The sequence below is a fragment of the Balearica regulorum genome, chromosome 13, assembly GCF_011004875.1.
Source record: "Balearica regulorum gibbericeps isolate bBalReg1 chromosome 13, bBalReg1.pri, whole genome shotgun sequence".
Lineage (NCBI taxonomy): Eukaryota > Metazoa > Chordata > Aves > Gruiformes > Gruidae > Balearica > Balearica regulorum.
Genome location: NC_046196.1, coordinates 21,581,671 through 21,596,196, shown reverse-complemented (window position 1 = coordinate 21,596,196; position 14,526 = coordinate 21,581,671). Strand labels below are relative to the sequence as shown.

The 14,526-nt window shown below is 65.3% G+C and overlaps 1 protein-coding gene across 6 annotated transcripts; it reads right to left on the bottom strand.

The window, feature by feature from the left end:
* Positions 1 to 503: 503 nt before the first annotated feature.
* Positions 504 to 14,113, bottom strand: ST3GAL2 (ST3 beta-galactoside alpha-2,3-sialyltransferase 2). Of its 6 annotated transcripts, none has more exons than XM_075765184.1 (8): positions 13,987 to 14,113; positions 5,590 to 5,867; positions 5,058 to 5,498; positions 4,741 to 4,934; positions 4,174 to 4,353; positions 3,936 to 3,981; positions 3,678 to 3,797; positions 504 to 3,339 (listed from the first exon to the last, which is right to left on the bottom strand). In XM_075765184.1, exons 3-8 carry the CDS (start codon positions 5,388 to 5,390, stop codon positions 3,166 to 3,168), a joined length of 1,047 nt encoding a protein of 348 aa, XP_075621299.1. In that variant the 5' UTR covers positions 5,391 to 5,498; positions 5,590 to 5,867; positions 13,987 to 14,113; the 3' UTR covers positions 504 to 3,165. The 6 variants fall into 6 exon arrangements, with proteins under 6 accessions (XP_075621299.1, XP_075621297.1, XP_075621300.1 ...); XM_075765182.1 differs by having other exon boundaries at positions 5,058 to 5,483; XM_075765185.1 differs by lacking the exon at positions 13,987 to 14,113 and adding an exon at positions 11,704 to 12,320 and having other exon boundaries at positions 5,058 to 5,483.
* Between the last annotated feature and the right edge of the window lie 413 nt (positions 14,114 to 14,526).

The following is a 14,526-nucleotide window of genomic DNA, read 5'->3' as shown; positions in this document are numbered from 1 at the left end:
TTGCAGGGTCCGGCTGTTGGTGGTGGGAGCTGGGAGCTGGAGCCAGCCCCAGTCCTGCCGGGTCCTTTCCCCTGCCTGCACTGCCTGCACCGGTTTTCAGAATTACGTCCTTCAAGATTTTGTCTTTCCCTGTGCCCATGTGGGACCGGAGCCTCTTTTTTAGGCTCTGGGGAGGGTCAGGAGGGGCCGTATTGGGCACGGGTGCAGGGTCTGGGTGAGCAGCACCATCACCTAACCACAGGCGTTGTGTTGGGTGCCTGGGGCAGCGCGGGGCTGGGCTTGGCTCCTGCGGCTCCCGCTTGGCTCCTGCTCCCGTGGACGGGCGTTAATCCCAGCCGGCGGCTGATGTCCAGCCCAAACGGAGAGGAGGGGGTCCTCCCCGGCCCCGCACACCCTCCCGCTCCCTCCTCCCGCTCCCTCCTCCCCTGACCCCACCGATGCCTGCGCTTGGGTGCAGGCGAAGGCGTAGCGGGCAGGACTGCGGGAAGGAAAACACGGAGCGGTTCCGATGCATGGTTTTTATTGACTTTTAAAAAAAAAAAAAAAAAAGTTGGTTTAAGACAGTTGTGTGCAGAAGTACCCACGTACACAGAGGCTACGGGCGAAGCCACCCGCCGGCTCCTAGCCCTAGCTCAGAGCTCTGGGCGGCGATGGGTGCTCGATCAGGCACCGCGTGATGAAGAGTATCTCTGCCAAGCCTGGGCACCTCCTCCCTGCCTGCCCCCCTGCCCGTAACCTCTGCCTACACCTCCTCTATGTACAGTACAGTGGTGCTTGTCGGCGCCGCGGCCCCCTCCCCGCCGGGCGCGCAGCGTGCTCCTCGTGCACGTGGCCGGCGGCCGCTCTGCCAGAGAAACAAAAGTGGTCGCGAGTCCTAGCGGGACAGATTAAAATAAACTAAAAAATAATAATAATTAAAAAAAAAAAAAAAAGGCTAGGGGAAGGAAGTTAGCCCAAAAAAATACTGTCAGGGCAGGAAGGAGCCGCGAGCGCGCCCTTTGCCGGACGCCGGCACTGTGCTACCGGCAGGTTTGGTACCCAGGGTTGGGACCCGGCGTCACCGCTCGCCCTGTGATTGTCTGGCCTGGTGCTGCTCAGCTGGGACAGGAGCTGGTCTGGCCTCGTCACGCTGGATTCGGCCTCTCCAGCCACCGACTCGATGGCCCGGATGCGTCCCTGTCTCCCCCAGCAGCACTTCCCAGCTAAGATCCAGCCCGGCGCAAGGAGGGAACCGGGTACGACTGCCAGATAAATCGGCCAAGCCCCTACCACCGGCGCGGGAGCGGGCACAGCCCGGTGTGGCCGACAGGAGATGGTCAAGGCACTCGTTGTTGCTCGTGGTTTTTGTGTTTGGTTTTTTTACTTTTTAATTTTCTTCCCCTAAAAAAAAAAAAAAAGAAAACCAACCCAGGTAGGTGGGAGACCGGGGCTGGCTATAACCTGCCTCCACATCCCAGGGAGAGGAGCGGGGTTCGGGGCTGGCCGTGGCGGTCGCAGGGCTGTTCTCACCAGAGCGGCACCGCTTCTACCAAAACCTGCCACAAACCCCAGTTTTAAAGCCCTGCAGACAAAAAAAGACGGACGTCCCCAGCCCAGGGGACGCTCAGTGCCTGCTCCAGGCGACCCAAACCCTCACGTTTCATGATTGTAGAGAAACCTCAAAAAAAAAAAAAAAAAAAAAAGAAGAAAACCCTGAAAAACAACCAAACCAAAGTAGAGAAACAGCTGAGAGGCTGCTACAGAAAAGCCAGATATAAAAGGGTAAAAAACCCCCAAACTCCAAGTCCAAAAAACCCCTGTGGTGATTGTTCCTCAAATAACTCTTGCAGCCAGGGCTTTGCCGTCGTGCCGGGCACCCACCGGCTGCGCAGGCGGAGGGTCCCTCTCCAGGGTTCCTTTTCCATGATTGCCTTTTTCTTGAGCTTTCCAGCATCTCCTCAAAATAAAAAAAAAAAAACCACCAACAACAAACCCAAAACCACCCCACCCGCCTGATTGACCTAAAGAAAGTGGGTTTAATTACACCCCTGGGGATGCTGTTTCCTTCTGCATCTCCCTGCCCCGGGGCAGCCTGTCCAGCCCGAAAAGCCCCGGGTACCTCCCAGGGCACCGGCTGTACCAGACGGGTGAAAACCAAACCTCACCCTCACAGAGCAAAGACTTTGGGATTTCAGCTTCTCTCCGGAGCTGTTTATAGCAACACAAAAGCCAAAGCACGGGTCCTTCACCCACTAAAGCTATCTCTAATCTGGTTTTTCCCAGCCCAAAAGTGAAGGGAAATCGCATCTCCTTCCCTCCGGCGGGGCCGGACCGGCTGCCACATCCCGCATCCCTCGAGCATCCCGGGAGGGAGCCTGGCCGGAGGGACCGGGCTGTCGCTCCTGCGGGTTTCTTAGCTGCCTTTTGCCTGGTTGCTCCTGAAATCCGTCCTACCCTTCCTCAGTCCTCAGGTAGAGCAGCGGGGATGCCCGGCTCCGAAGCCGGAGTTCCTCTCCATCCCCCAGCCCAGCTGCGCCGGCAGCGGAGCATCGGCGACGGTCGGCTTCACCGCGATGGGTCCGTGCGTTTGCAGCCGTGCCGGGATCTGCCTGTGTGCCGGGAGCCTTCACCGGGGAAGGAACGATGGCGGCTGCCCCAGGTGGGTAAAAAAACCAAAAAAAACCCAAAAAAAACCAAAACAAAGGAAGAAAGAAGCAGCTGGTTCCACTGGCAAGGCTGTGGCACCGGGGAGGGGGGAGCCGAGCTCTCGGCCGCCACGTCTCTCCTGGCCTGGACGCGATGCTCGGGCGCTCCCCAAAGTCACCCGGCTTCGGGGGGGGGGGTTATGTCTTGATTTAAAAAGAGCAGCATTTGGTTTGATAGTAAAGAGATGGGAGGCGGACGCCCCCGCCGCCCCGTCAGTCGCTGATTGTGTTTACAAATCCTTTCTTAGCTGGGTTTCTTAATAATAATAATAATTAAAAAAGAAAAGCAAAAAGTTTCCTTTAGCTCTGAACCTGATTGGCTGCTGGAGGCACCAAATATCGCCGGGGACGGCTCCGTCGGTGGCGCGGGGCCACGCTGCCCACGCGGCGCTCGTCGCCCGAGGCTGCCGGGGAGACCCTCGCTGTCCCCGCGGGCAGCCGGGACCCGGCCGGCGCAGGGGAGCGGGAGGAGGCGCAGCCCTCAGTTCCCCCGGTAAACCTCGATCTTGCTGGTTTTGGCCAGCATGTCGATGATGTGCGCCTCGAAGTCGGCATCGTGCACCCCCGTTTTCCTGAACTCCCCGGCGTAGCGGTTGTTCTCCCAGTAGTGGTGCCAGTTGCCCCGGCTGTCGGCGCCGAACCCGAAGACGTTCACCTGCGGTGGGGGGGGGGGGGGGGGGGTGAGCCAGCCCTGACCCCCCCCACACACACACACACCGGGCCGGTGACCCCCTCGGCCGAGCACCCGCCGCGCTGCCGGGAGGGATTTGGCACCGCGTCGAAGGCGTCCGTCCCCCTGCACGGCCTCCCCGCCGGTCGAGGGTGCCCACGGCCGTGGCGTTGGGCAAGAGGAGCAAATGAAAGTGCTGCGGTTGGAGCCAAGGCAGCCACCTCCCTCCTCAGCGCTGCAAGGCTCAGCACCCCAACCAGCACCCCGCCGCCCAGCCGGGAACCCCGAAATCTGGAGGAGGACCCCGAGGACGCGTCACCCACCTCGTCGCAGACGTGGAGGGCGAAGAAGAGCACCAGCATGCCGGTGGAGGGGTAGCGCCCGTGGTGCTCCGTCCAGCGGTCGTGGATGTACTTGAAGAAGGCAGGGTTGTAGATCTGCACCTGGGAGGAGGGGCTGGGGTTAGCGCCGGAGCCCTGGCCGCGCTCCCCTCGGCACCCCGGGAAGGAACGCCAAGACCTGTGTGTGGCCCCCGAGAGGAGGTGGGTGCTCATCGCAGCGGTTGGGACGAGCCCCCTTACCTTTTCTTTGTCCACTCGCAGAAAAGGCTTCACGGGCGCGTACGTGCTGGGGAAAAAGTTGGGGAGGCAGGTGAGCTGCCGGGGGTCCTGCCCCCCCCCCCAAGCCCAGCCCCAGCCCCCTGGCGCCGGGGGATGCTCCGGGATGGAGGAACCGACGGATCCCCACCGCTCCGGGGAAACCGTCCCCGCGGCAGGCAGGCAGGCAGCCCGGTGCCGCCGGCGCTCGCCGGGTACTTACAACCTGATCTGGCCGGTGGAGAGGGCACTGGCGATCCAGAGCAGGTCCAGGGTTTTGAAGGGCACCAGCACGAAGCTGACGTTGGCGGGCAGGTTCTTGGCACTCTCGGGGTACATGAAGTGGTGCGTGGTCCGACCGCCCACGTCGCCCTCGAAACCCACTGTGGGGGCCTGGTTCATCCTGGGGGGGAGAGCGGGGAAGGTGGCACCCCCCTCCCAGCTGCCCAGCGCTGCTGAGGAGCGGTTTCCCAGCTGAGGATCCCCCCCCCCCGGGCCAGCCCAGGGTGACGGCGGGGCAGGACCCGCTCCCACCCATCCTAGCACCCAGTGGGACACGACGGGCTCCTTGACCGAGCAACAGGATCCAGGCTGTGGTGTGCGGCACAGGGACAACCCCCCCCACCCCGGCATCTCCTGACCCACTGCAGCCCCTGAGAGACGTCCCCGCTGCGGTGCACAGCAGCCCACCGGCACCCACCGGCACCCGCCGGCGCTGCCCCGTGTCTCTGCGCTGCCCGTGGGGCTGAGCGGGCAGGCGGTGCCCCCGGCAGCGATCCCCTGCCCTCACCGCATGATGAAGTCGTGCCCATCAATCTCCGGCCCGTAGCCAGAGCCGCGCAGGTTGCCCGAGTTGCCGACCACGGCGCAGCGGCGGCAGCGGCGCGGATCGCGGGAGCGGTAGGGATCCTCGCCCGGCACAATCTGGAAGAGCTTGCTCAGGACCTCGTGGGTGTTGTGGGACTTGAACTGGGGCTGCAGCATCTGCGGGGGGAGCAGAAGGGTGGGGGGGCATCAGCCAGCGACCCCCTCCTCTCCGGTGAAGGAGAAAGCTGCACCCCCCCCCGTGCCGGAGCACGCTGCGGGGGGACCCGTCCCCTCTCTCACCATCCACCACCTCTGGACGTCGGGCGGCAGGTCCATGTTCTCCTTGGTCCACACCGGGGAGACGGCGCCGTCGTAGCGCCCGTCAAACCAGTCGGCAGCCCTGGCTTCCTCGGCCGGGCAGCGGCGGCAGGCGCAGCCCCGGGGGTACGGCCCCCCCTTGCTGAGCCGCTGCATGCCGGCGTAGCCGGGCACCAGCTTCACCCGGTGGATGCTGCCCAGCCCGCCGGGGTCCAGGTAGGCGATGCTGTGGTGGGAGTAGGTGAAGAGGAGGGACATGACGAAGACGAGCAGGAAGGCGGTCGAGAGGAAGCAGAAGCGCAACGAGCACTTCATGGTCGGCGGGCGGCTGAGCCGGGGAGGGCGCCCGCTCCGGCATAGGGCTCGGGCATAGGGCGCGGGATGGCGTCAGCCGGCCAGCGAGGCTCCCTGCGGGACCGAGAGCTTTAAATCCCAGCGGCAGCGTGCTGGGGGGGGGGGGGTGAGGGATTGCAGAGTCGTCCCCCCGCCCCAAGCCACCGTGCCGGGCTCCTACCTGCCGGGCTGCAGCTTTCCATCCGCGTGGTCCGGCCGCGGCGAGGGCCCCCGGCGGCTCCACGTGCCGGGCAGAGAGCATCTGCCACCGGCCGCAGGGCTCCGGCACGGCTCGGCACACCGGCCTCAGCTGTGGCACCGCGCCTCGACGGCTCCTCCAGGTCCCGGCCCCGGCTGGCTCTCGGCCGTGATGGTTCTCATCGTCCCCCGGCTTTAGCTGATCCGCTGGCACGCTGCACGCAGCCGCTGGCTCGGGGACGCGGCCGTGGCGATACCGGCCTGGAGCGGGAAGGAGGGGACGGTGGGTAAGGGATGGCAACGCACACGGCGGAGCTGGGGGGGCTGCACGGAGCGGAGGGAGGGTGCTGGGAGGGGGGCTGAGGAGTTGGTTCCCCGTTGAGCTTTGGAAAACGTCACCCAGCCCGTCCCCGGCAGCAGACGAGCCGCCCCCGAAGGGGTGCGGAGACAGCCGCGATGGTGGCATCGCCGCGTCCACGCCAGCTCCTCGCCGGGGGTGGGGGGGGGCTCAGGGCAGCCCCCAGGCCGTGCCCTCCCTAGCTCTCTGCCAGACAAAGGCTCAGCCGCGAACTCGCCTCCGGAGCCGAACAAGCGGCTCCTTTCCGTAGGCTCCATCCTGCTCCTCCACCGCGCCACAAGCGGCCCCTCCAAACCCCTCCGCACCGGCCGCCCCCACTGAGGCACCCGGGACAAGGCCGTTGGGCGGCCCCACGGGCTCCCCGGGGACCGATGCCGGCAGCTGTGCGTCCCCCTGCCCCGCGTGGCAGCGTCCCTTGGGGAAGGTCACCCGTTTCGCTCGTGATCCCGGCGGGTAAAAATAGCCGGGGCAGAGGTGGCGGCGCCTGCGCCCCGGGAGGGACAGGAGGAGCGGCCGAGCCCCCCGAGCCGGGGTGGGGGGGCAAAGCCAGACACCCCCTTCCCCCCAGCTAGAAAAGCTAAAAAGAGGCTGAAAATCCCCTTTTGACACAGCTGCTGGGCTGGGGCGGAATCCATCAGCCAGGGGGGGTGGAGATGTCACCCCCCCCCGGGGCTTTTTGGGGAGGGGGATGGCAGGGCCCCCCCCCCCCCGCCCAAGGCCAGCATCGCCTCCGCAGCTCAGCCCTGGCCCCAATTAGGCCGGCAGCGCTAATTAGGAGCTGGCAGGCACCGGGATGCCTCTTTCCTACAAAACATCCTGCAGAAGACAGCGGCTTTCTCACCGAGGATGGAGGCTGCTGAGCCCCCCCCCCCAAAAAAACCACAACCCCTCCTTGCCGGAATGGGGGGAGACCTGAGCATGGACCAACCCCCCCAGCCCATCACTCTGCCGGGCACCGATGGCTCCTGCCCAAATCATTAACCCACTGTCAAACATTTGTCCGAGCGGCGACAGCCTGTAAAGGAAAGAGCCCGAAAAGGGGTGCGCACCCCAGCCGCGACCGTTGGCCAAGTCTTTTTCCTGGCTCGGGGGGGGGGTGTGGGGGTGTGGGGGTGTGGGTGGGGGGTAACACACTTACACAGCACGTGGATGGCTGGCGAGCGACCGCAACGAGTTTCTTGGGTTGCTGCCAGTGGGAAAAAGCGGGGGGTGGTTGTTAGACGGAGGGTTTGCATCTGGGGGGGTGGGATAAAGCCAGTCAGAAGCTACACGCCCCCCCCACCCCCCCCCGATGCCCAGCGCTGGAAGGGTTTAGAGGTAAAAGGTGATTTTTTGGGCTCTTTTTAGCTGTGATGGGGTGGGGACGCCGAGCGGGACGGGCTGATCGCCCTTCGCCTGCTCCTGCTGCTCCCCGTCCCACGGGGCTTGTTAAAGGCTGAAGGAAATCGGCTATCACGTGCCCACCGTATTTTAGTTCCCGGTGAAAGGGGGGGGGCGAAAAAAAAAAAAAAAAATCCCTTTCCGGCTGCCCAGCCCGAGTCCTGCCTTGCTGCATCCCGGCCCGTCGGCATCTGGAGCACGTTTCTGTACGGCCCCATCCCGGGGCCTCCCAGAGCTGCCCCCGACCGCAGGCTGAGGGGGGGGGGTGCGAAAAAAACTCAACCCATCCTCCAGCCCAGCTCACACGCATTAAAGCATCCTTAAATACCAGTGGGTTATTTGAGTCATCGCTTTCCTAGCAGGGGCTGGCGGCTATTTCCAGCCGCAGTGGTCCTCGTAGACCCCAGCATCTGCAAGAACCCGGCGTTAACCAGTCCCTCCCTGCCTCCGCCAAACAAAACCCCGCCGGCCGGGGGGTTTGCGGGGGCTCTTTGCACCAGGTTTTGATTTTTTTTTTTTTTTTTTCCTTAAAATAACAGGGGATTTCTTCTGTGGTGAGTGAGCCCGGCAACTCAGCGATACCATTAAATAGCCTCCCGCTCCCAAATTCATCCCTCAGTCTCCTTAATCGCCTCCTGAAGGCCACGTGCTCATCAAACATGAGTTGCTCTTTGATTGCAAGAGATAACGAAGCGAGGTTATTAAAAGGTCCCGGCAAATCGCTCCACTGCTTTTACAGTTGGGTGATTTTTTTTTTTATTATTTGATCCATCCCCCCCCCTCCAATCATATAATCTTTCATTTCAGGATGTAGAATCTTTAATTTCAGGATGAAGGCTGGAGCGATGCGACCGGCGGCCCTGCAGCCTGGAGGATGCCTTCTCCGTCACCGTAAGGCCATCGAGCACATCCCCACCTGCCTTTTTTTGGGTCTATGTTGGTTTTGTTTGCTCATTTCTAAGATACCCTGAGGTCCTTGGCACCGATTTCCTTGCTGGGAAAACGACAGGGTGGGTGCAGGAAGGAGCCGTCGCCAGGAGATGGGGTGCCACCCCCCTGGGGACAGGCAGAGTCCTGCTGTCATGGGTGGGAAAAAAGAGATTTTTTTAGGGTTGGGGGTTTTTTTGGCCAGAAAAGGGAGTGGAGGCGAGTTAATTCTTCTCCACCTCCTCCAGCCCCAGGCAGAAAGAAACACCGAGTGGTGAGCTGTCCTTGTTTCAGGCCTGGTTTCACCCAGCGGGATCACTACAGAAATTCAGAAAACCGCTCAAATTTGCTTTTTTCCACGGTCCGAGCGGCTGCCCGAGGTTGCACCAACCCCCCCCCCGCCCCGGAGCTGCTTTAGCCTCCGCCAGGGCCGTCAGCTCGCGTTAGCTGGGTGCTCCGCAGGGATACGGCCAGCAGGAAGCTGCCGGGGGCGGCGCGGGAGGGGACGGTGCTCCCGTCCTTCTGCATCGCTTGGCTTCCGAAGCCAACCCGAGACCCGGCGAGAAAAGCACGGTTAATTAAAACGGTCCTTTCCCGCGCCGCTCATCCGGAGGGATCGTATTTTTCCCCCCCCCCAGCCCCGGGTGCGGGATGGGAAAGGGAGCAGGGAGCGAAGCCGGCGTCGGTGTAAGGGCATTTCTCCCCGCCGCCGAGCAATGCCGCCAAGGATTGACGGTAGCCGGGCACCGGGCATTAACAGGAGAAGCCAATGTCGTGGGGTAAGCCATCACGGCAGCGAGGACCTGGGAACTTATTCTCCATCCTTTTAATTAATCATACTCTTATCAGCCAGCTCAATCAGCTAATGGAGCCCAGTTAATTGGGTTTCCCATGCTTTAAACCCTCCTCGCACCCCTGGCTGGCAGCAGTTCCAGCGTTTCCTCGTGCCCCGCATCCGGAGGGGTTATTTCGGGCTCAGCCCTGGGACGGGGTCAGGGAAGACCGTGGGAGGCCAAATCCCCGGCGTGGGACTGGGACGGAGCCAGCCAGCGCCACGGCCGTTTCCTATGGGATTTGGGGGTGCAGGGGAGGTCCCAGCAGCGGGAAAGCTCCGAAAGGGATGCTCCCACCCTTGCCGGTGGACGGGGTCTGCAACAACCGGTCCAGCAGCACCTCGGCTTGACCGCAGCAGGGTGAGGACCCCGGGGGCACCCGCTCCATCCCCAACACCCTTCGCTGCCCGACGGGGCGATGCCGGGTGTGGGGGGCTTTGCCTGTGGAGCCCATCTGGCTGTCCTAGCCACTCCACCCCCCAAAAAAACCCCCAACAACCAACCAAACCACACTGGCAGAAGCAGCCGACCGCCCCCGCAGCTCCCATGCACGGACTCATCGGGACAGGCGAGCCACGTGCGCCAGCCCACGCGGCTGATGCCCCCGTCCCCGAGCAGGGACGCTGCTTGGCCATCTGCCAGCGCCGCTTCCCCCCCCACCCCCCCCCCCCAGCCCCCGCATCCCCCCGACTGTCCCCAGGCTGCTGTGGGGAAAGGGGACCCCCCCCAGCCCCTGTGTAAGCCCAAGGCCACGCTCGCTGCGTGGCCTCGTTACGCCCGTTCCCCGTTACGCAGCAGCCTCCTCCCCGAGGCAGGACAGGCGGGGAGGGCAGGGGGACTCGCCGCTCAGCCTGGTACAGCGGGGACGCTCTGCACCCCCCCCCAGCCCCGAACGCCTGCAGAGCCGACCAGAGCCGGGGGGCAGACCCTGCCGTGCTGCCCCGCACCCCCAGGCACCCACCCCAGAGCCCTCAGTTTGCACCAACGGCCCCAGCTGCTGGGCACCGCCGAGCCGGGCACCGTCAAGCCACCAGATCGGTGCCACCGGCTCAGGTACCACCGGGTCGGGTACCACCGGGTCAGGTACCACTGGTACCACCGAGCCACCGGGTCGGGTACCACCGGCTCAGGTACCACCGGGTCAGGTACCACCGAGTCGCTGGGTCAGGTACCGCTCAGCCACGTCACGTACCACCGGGTCGGGTACCACCATGTGAGGTACCATGGGGTCGGGTACCACCAAGCCACTGGGACAGGTACCGCTGGGTTGGGCCACACCGAGCTGGGTCCCACCGAGTGGCCGGGCTTGGGGCCGGCTAGCAGGTGGGGGTGCCAGCCAGCCCCCGGCAGAGCAGAGGATAGGGAGCCCGGGGGCTCCCCGCTCCCCGCTGCCTCCTCCTCTCCCCTGTCCTCCCCCCAGCTCCCCGTGCAAAGCCACCGGGCCCTGCCGGCCACGCTTCCACCTCGTCCTCCCACGGCTGCGGGCTGAGGTCAGTGGGATCTGCCCGGTCCGTGCCCCCCTCCGTGCCTGCCACAGCACCGCAAACACCCCCGATCGGTCTCCCCCCCAAATCCTCAGCCACCTGCAAGGACGCATCCACGGTGGGTGCAGGCATGCTCCCTGGCAAAGGCAGAGCCCCCACTCACCCTCCACCACCGGCACCCAGCGAGCCGCCGGCAGCACCCTGAGCCTCCCCGCCGGCCGCCGCCGCCACCGGGAGGGAACTGCTCCCCCTCCACCACCGCGGCTCGTTTTACCAGCCCGCACCCGTTATGTTCGTCCTCGATGCCTCACCAGAAAAATATGCGCAGGAGCGCAGGACGGGCAGACGCCGTGCCGGGGAGGCGCCGCCGCTGCCGTCGGCCGTGGCCTTTTGCCCAGGGAAGGCGAGCAGGAACGCAGGGCCCCCCCCGCTGCGCTTTGCTGTCCCCCTCCCCCGGGGCTCGGCAGCTCCAGGGATGGGAGGCAGAGGCAACCCAAAGGCTTTCAAGAGCTGGCTGATGGGTGCTGCCACCCAAAGCCCCCTGCCCCCCTTCTCTCCCCCAGGACACAGCCTGAGCAGAGAACTGCAAACTCGGTGCACGCTGCGGGGCGGCCCCGTAAAACCGCCCGGAGTTTGCTCTGCTCGCAGGCGGTGCCGAGAGGCCGCTGAACTCGTTAGGAAAATTGTACCTAAGATTTCATCACAGGGAAGTTATGAAAGGCTCCTCCGGCCGAAGGCCATCCATCCCAGCACAGCCCAGTTACTGCCAGGGACTCCCATTAAACGTAGAATTAGAGCAGCTCCACCGGTGAGGGAACCCGACTTCTCCTCTCCGCCAGCTGGGGCTCTGCTCGGACACTCAGGGAGAAGGGGGAGGATTTGCATTTTCCTAATTAGCCCAATTACCGCTGCAGATCAAAAGTCCCTTGCTGGGGACACGGTGGCACCCGGAGCGAAGCGACTGCAGCTTGCTCTGGTTTCCTGAGAGCGGCTGGCGCAGGGGATGCTTTAGGGCCCCATCGCTGAACTGTTCATCCAGGAAGAAAAAAATAAAGACCCATATACAACGCATGCAAATATATATATATATATAAAAATTGTTTATATATATTCACCATTCATCCATGTGCGCTTTGGGGGTATCTCGGGGAACTTTGCCGCGGAGCCCGGACCCAAATCTCTTGCAGTCTCCGAAAAAGCTTTCGGGAGATGCCAACGGCAAAGAGTGACGCGGAGCCCAGAGAGATTCCCCCCGGAGCCCGACGCGGAGCCCGGCAGGGCAGGGAGAGGAGGGTCCCAGCCTCTCCCGCCGCATCCCAAGCCCCCGGGGAACTAACGGGCTCCAATAAATCACAGCTCGTTGAGAAGCACCGAAGCCAGCCGAGCTGCTGGAGAGCAATTAGCAGTTTGCACTCTTGCAAGAATTAAATGCAACCTCGGCGTGGGCCAAGGCGGCATCCAGCGTGCCAAGAGCCGGCGGGGAAACCATCGCGCCCTCGGTGCCATCGGAGCCTTTTGCCGAAAAGCGGGAGTTTGGAGCTTGTTTGGGCATGAAAATTCAAGCCCGAGTCGGTTCCCTCGGTGTGCGGCTGCCGGGGGTCTCCCTGCCTGCTCTCCCTGCCTGCTCTCCCTGCCTGCTCTCCCTGCCTGCTCTCCCTGCCTCCGGCGCCGGCGAGGCGTGGGCGGGCGAACGGAGCGCGTCTCGCCGTTCCCGAGAACCGCCATGAGCTCCTCGGAGGAGAGGGGAAACGCTTTCGACAGGCAGCTGCCGCACACAACCGGCAGCGGGGCCGCTGCTCGCTGCCAGATGGGGACAGACAGACAGACAGACAGACGGGCACGCGCATGGCTGGGGGGGCGGCGGGGGGAACGGCAGCCAAGGCAGCCCCCCCCTTCCCTGCCCCAAGCTTCATCGCTGCAGACGCGACATCTGGCTCTGATAAAAGGGGAGGAAAAAGGAAAACGGAGCCCAAAGCACCGAGCAACTTCCCATCCCTGCTCACCGCCCCGGCTGGGACGTGGTGGGTGCTGCTGTTTGGGGCGGCGCTGGGTACGGGGGGGGAGCCCCCGGCCCCATGGGGCACCCCCAGATAACGGAGGAGCAAAACCACCAGCTCGGAGCCCCCACCTCTTTCCAGAGGGAAGCACAGCGAGTTTTCTGGGCTTGGTGTCACCCAGCCATGTTTTTTGCTCGTTCGGCAGCAGGAGGGGACGCGGCCCTTCCTCCAGTCTGAGCTCGCTCGCTGTCCTCCCCCCAAAAATCCTCCTGCTGGGATGGGGAGCCCTTGTTGCAGGAAAATATTCGGAAGCGTTGCAATAAGTGCTCCGGCTCTGCAGCTGGAGCCCGAGCAAAACCTCGGGCCAGCAGCACCCGAGCCCCCAGCGCGTGCGGGGACCCTTTGCATCGCCAGGCCCTAAAGGCCAGGCTCCGGCACCAACGCCGCTCCGGCACCAACGCCGCTCCGGCACCGACCCCGCTCCGGCAGCCGTGCCTCGGCCACGGGAACACCCCGCAACAACAGGCGCGCACCCCAGCGGGTCGGCCGCCGCTCGGCTCCCACGCCAACGCCCGTCCACAGACGCAGGCGAGGGACGTTTCCCTGCTCGGTGACACGGTTTCCTACGCCGTCCCCAAGGATGCTCGCGCTGCGTTCGTGAAATCCTGCCTGCCGCTACCCAGGCAGGGGACGCCGCGTGTCACGCGGCCATGTGTCACACCGCTGCCGAGGGACCTCACACGCACACCGGCACCGGTGGGGACTGGGGGTTCCCGCTGGCACCCACACCCCTGGAAACCCGCGGCCACCCCGGTCCCCTCTGCGGCCACCCCAGCTCTGCCCCCAGCATCGCCCCAGGATCTGGGCCCTGCGGCACGGCACCCCCCCGGGGCACACGGCTCCCCCCGGGCCGCGGGGAGCACCCCCGGCCCCCCTGCCAGGGGCCAGCGCATCCTCCCCGGGCAGCACCCCGGGGCTGCACCCCAGGGCTCTGGCTGGTGTGTCCTCCCGGGGGCCAGCACCCGGGGCCAGCGCGTACCCCTGGGACCAGCACCCCAGGACCGGGGCCAGCACCCAGGCCCAGCGCATCCTCTCGGGGCCAGCGCGTCCTCCCGGGGACCAGCACCCCAGGACCGGGGCCAGCACCCCGGGGCCAGCACCCCAGAACCAGCACCCGGGGCCAGCGCATCCTCCCGGCGCCAGCACCCCGGGGATAAATCCAGTGCCCCCCCGGGTGCCTGCTCCCCGAGGCCAGCACCCAGCACCGGGACCAGCACCCAGCACCGGGACCAGCACCCAGCACCGGCGCAGCTCCCGGCCAGCCTCCCCCGGCCGCAGCCCGCGATATCGCCCCCCCGACATCCCCCCCCCCGCCCCCGGGCCCGCTCCCCGCCGCGGTACCTGGCTCGGCTCCGGCATGGCCCCGCTGCCGGGCACGACCGGGCCCCGCCGCCGCCCCCCGCGCCGCGCCCTCCGCGCCGTGCCGTGCCGTGCCGTGCCGTGCCGTGCCGTGCCGGGCGGGGCGGGGCGGGGGCCCTGTCCCGGCAGCCTGGGAGATGTAGTCTTCGGCCGCCCGCCGCCCGGCGGGGCTTGTGGGACTTGTAGGAGGCGAGCGGGGCCGCGCCGCGCACACCCGGCACATCGGCACCCCCGGTACCCACCCCGGGACCCACCCCGGCACATCGGCACCCCCCGGTACCCACCCCGGGACATCGGCACCCCCGGTACCCACCCCGGGACCCACCCCGGGACATCGGCACCCCCCGGTACCCACCCCGGTACCCCGCCACCCCCCGGTACCCACCCCGGGACCCACCCCGGCACATCGGCACCCCCCGGTACCCACCCCGGGACCCCGCCACCCCCCGGTACCCACCCCGGGACATCGGCACCCCCCAGTACCCACCCCGGTACCCCGCCACCCCCCGGTACCCACCCCGG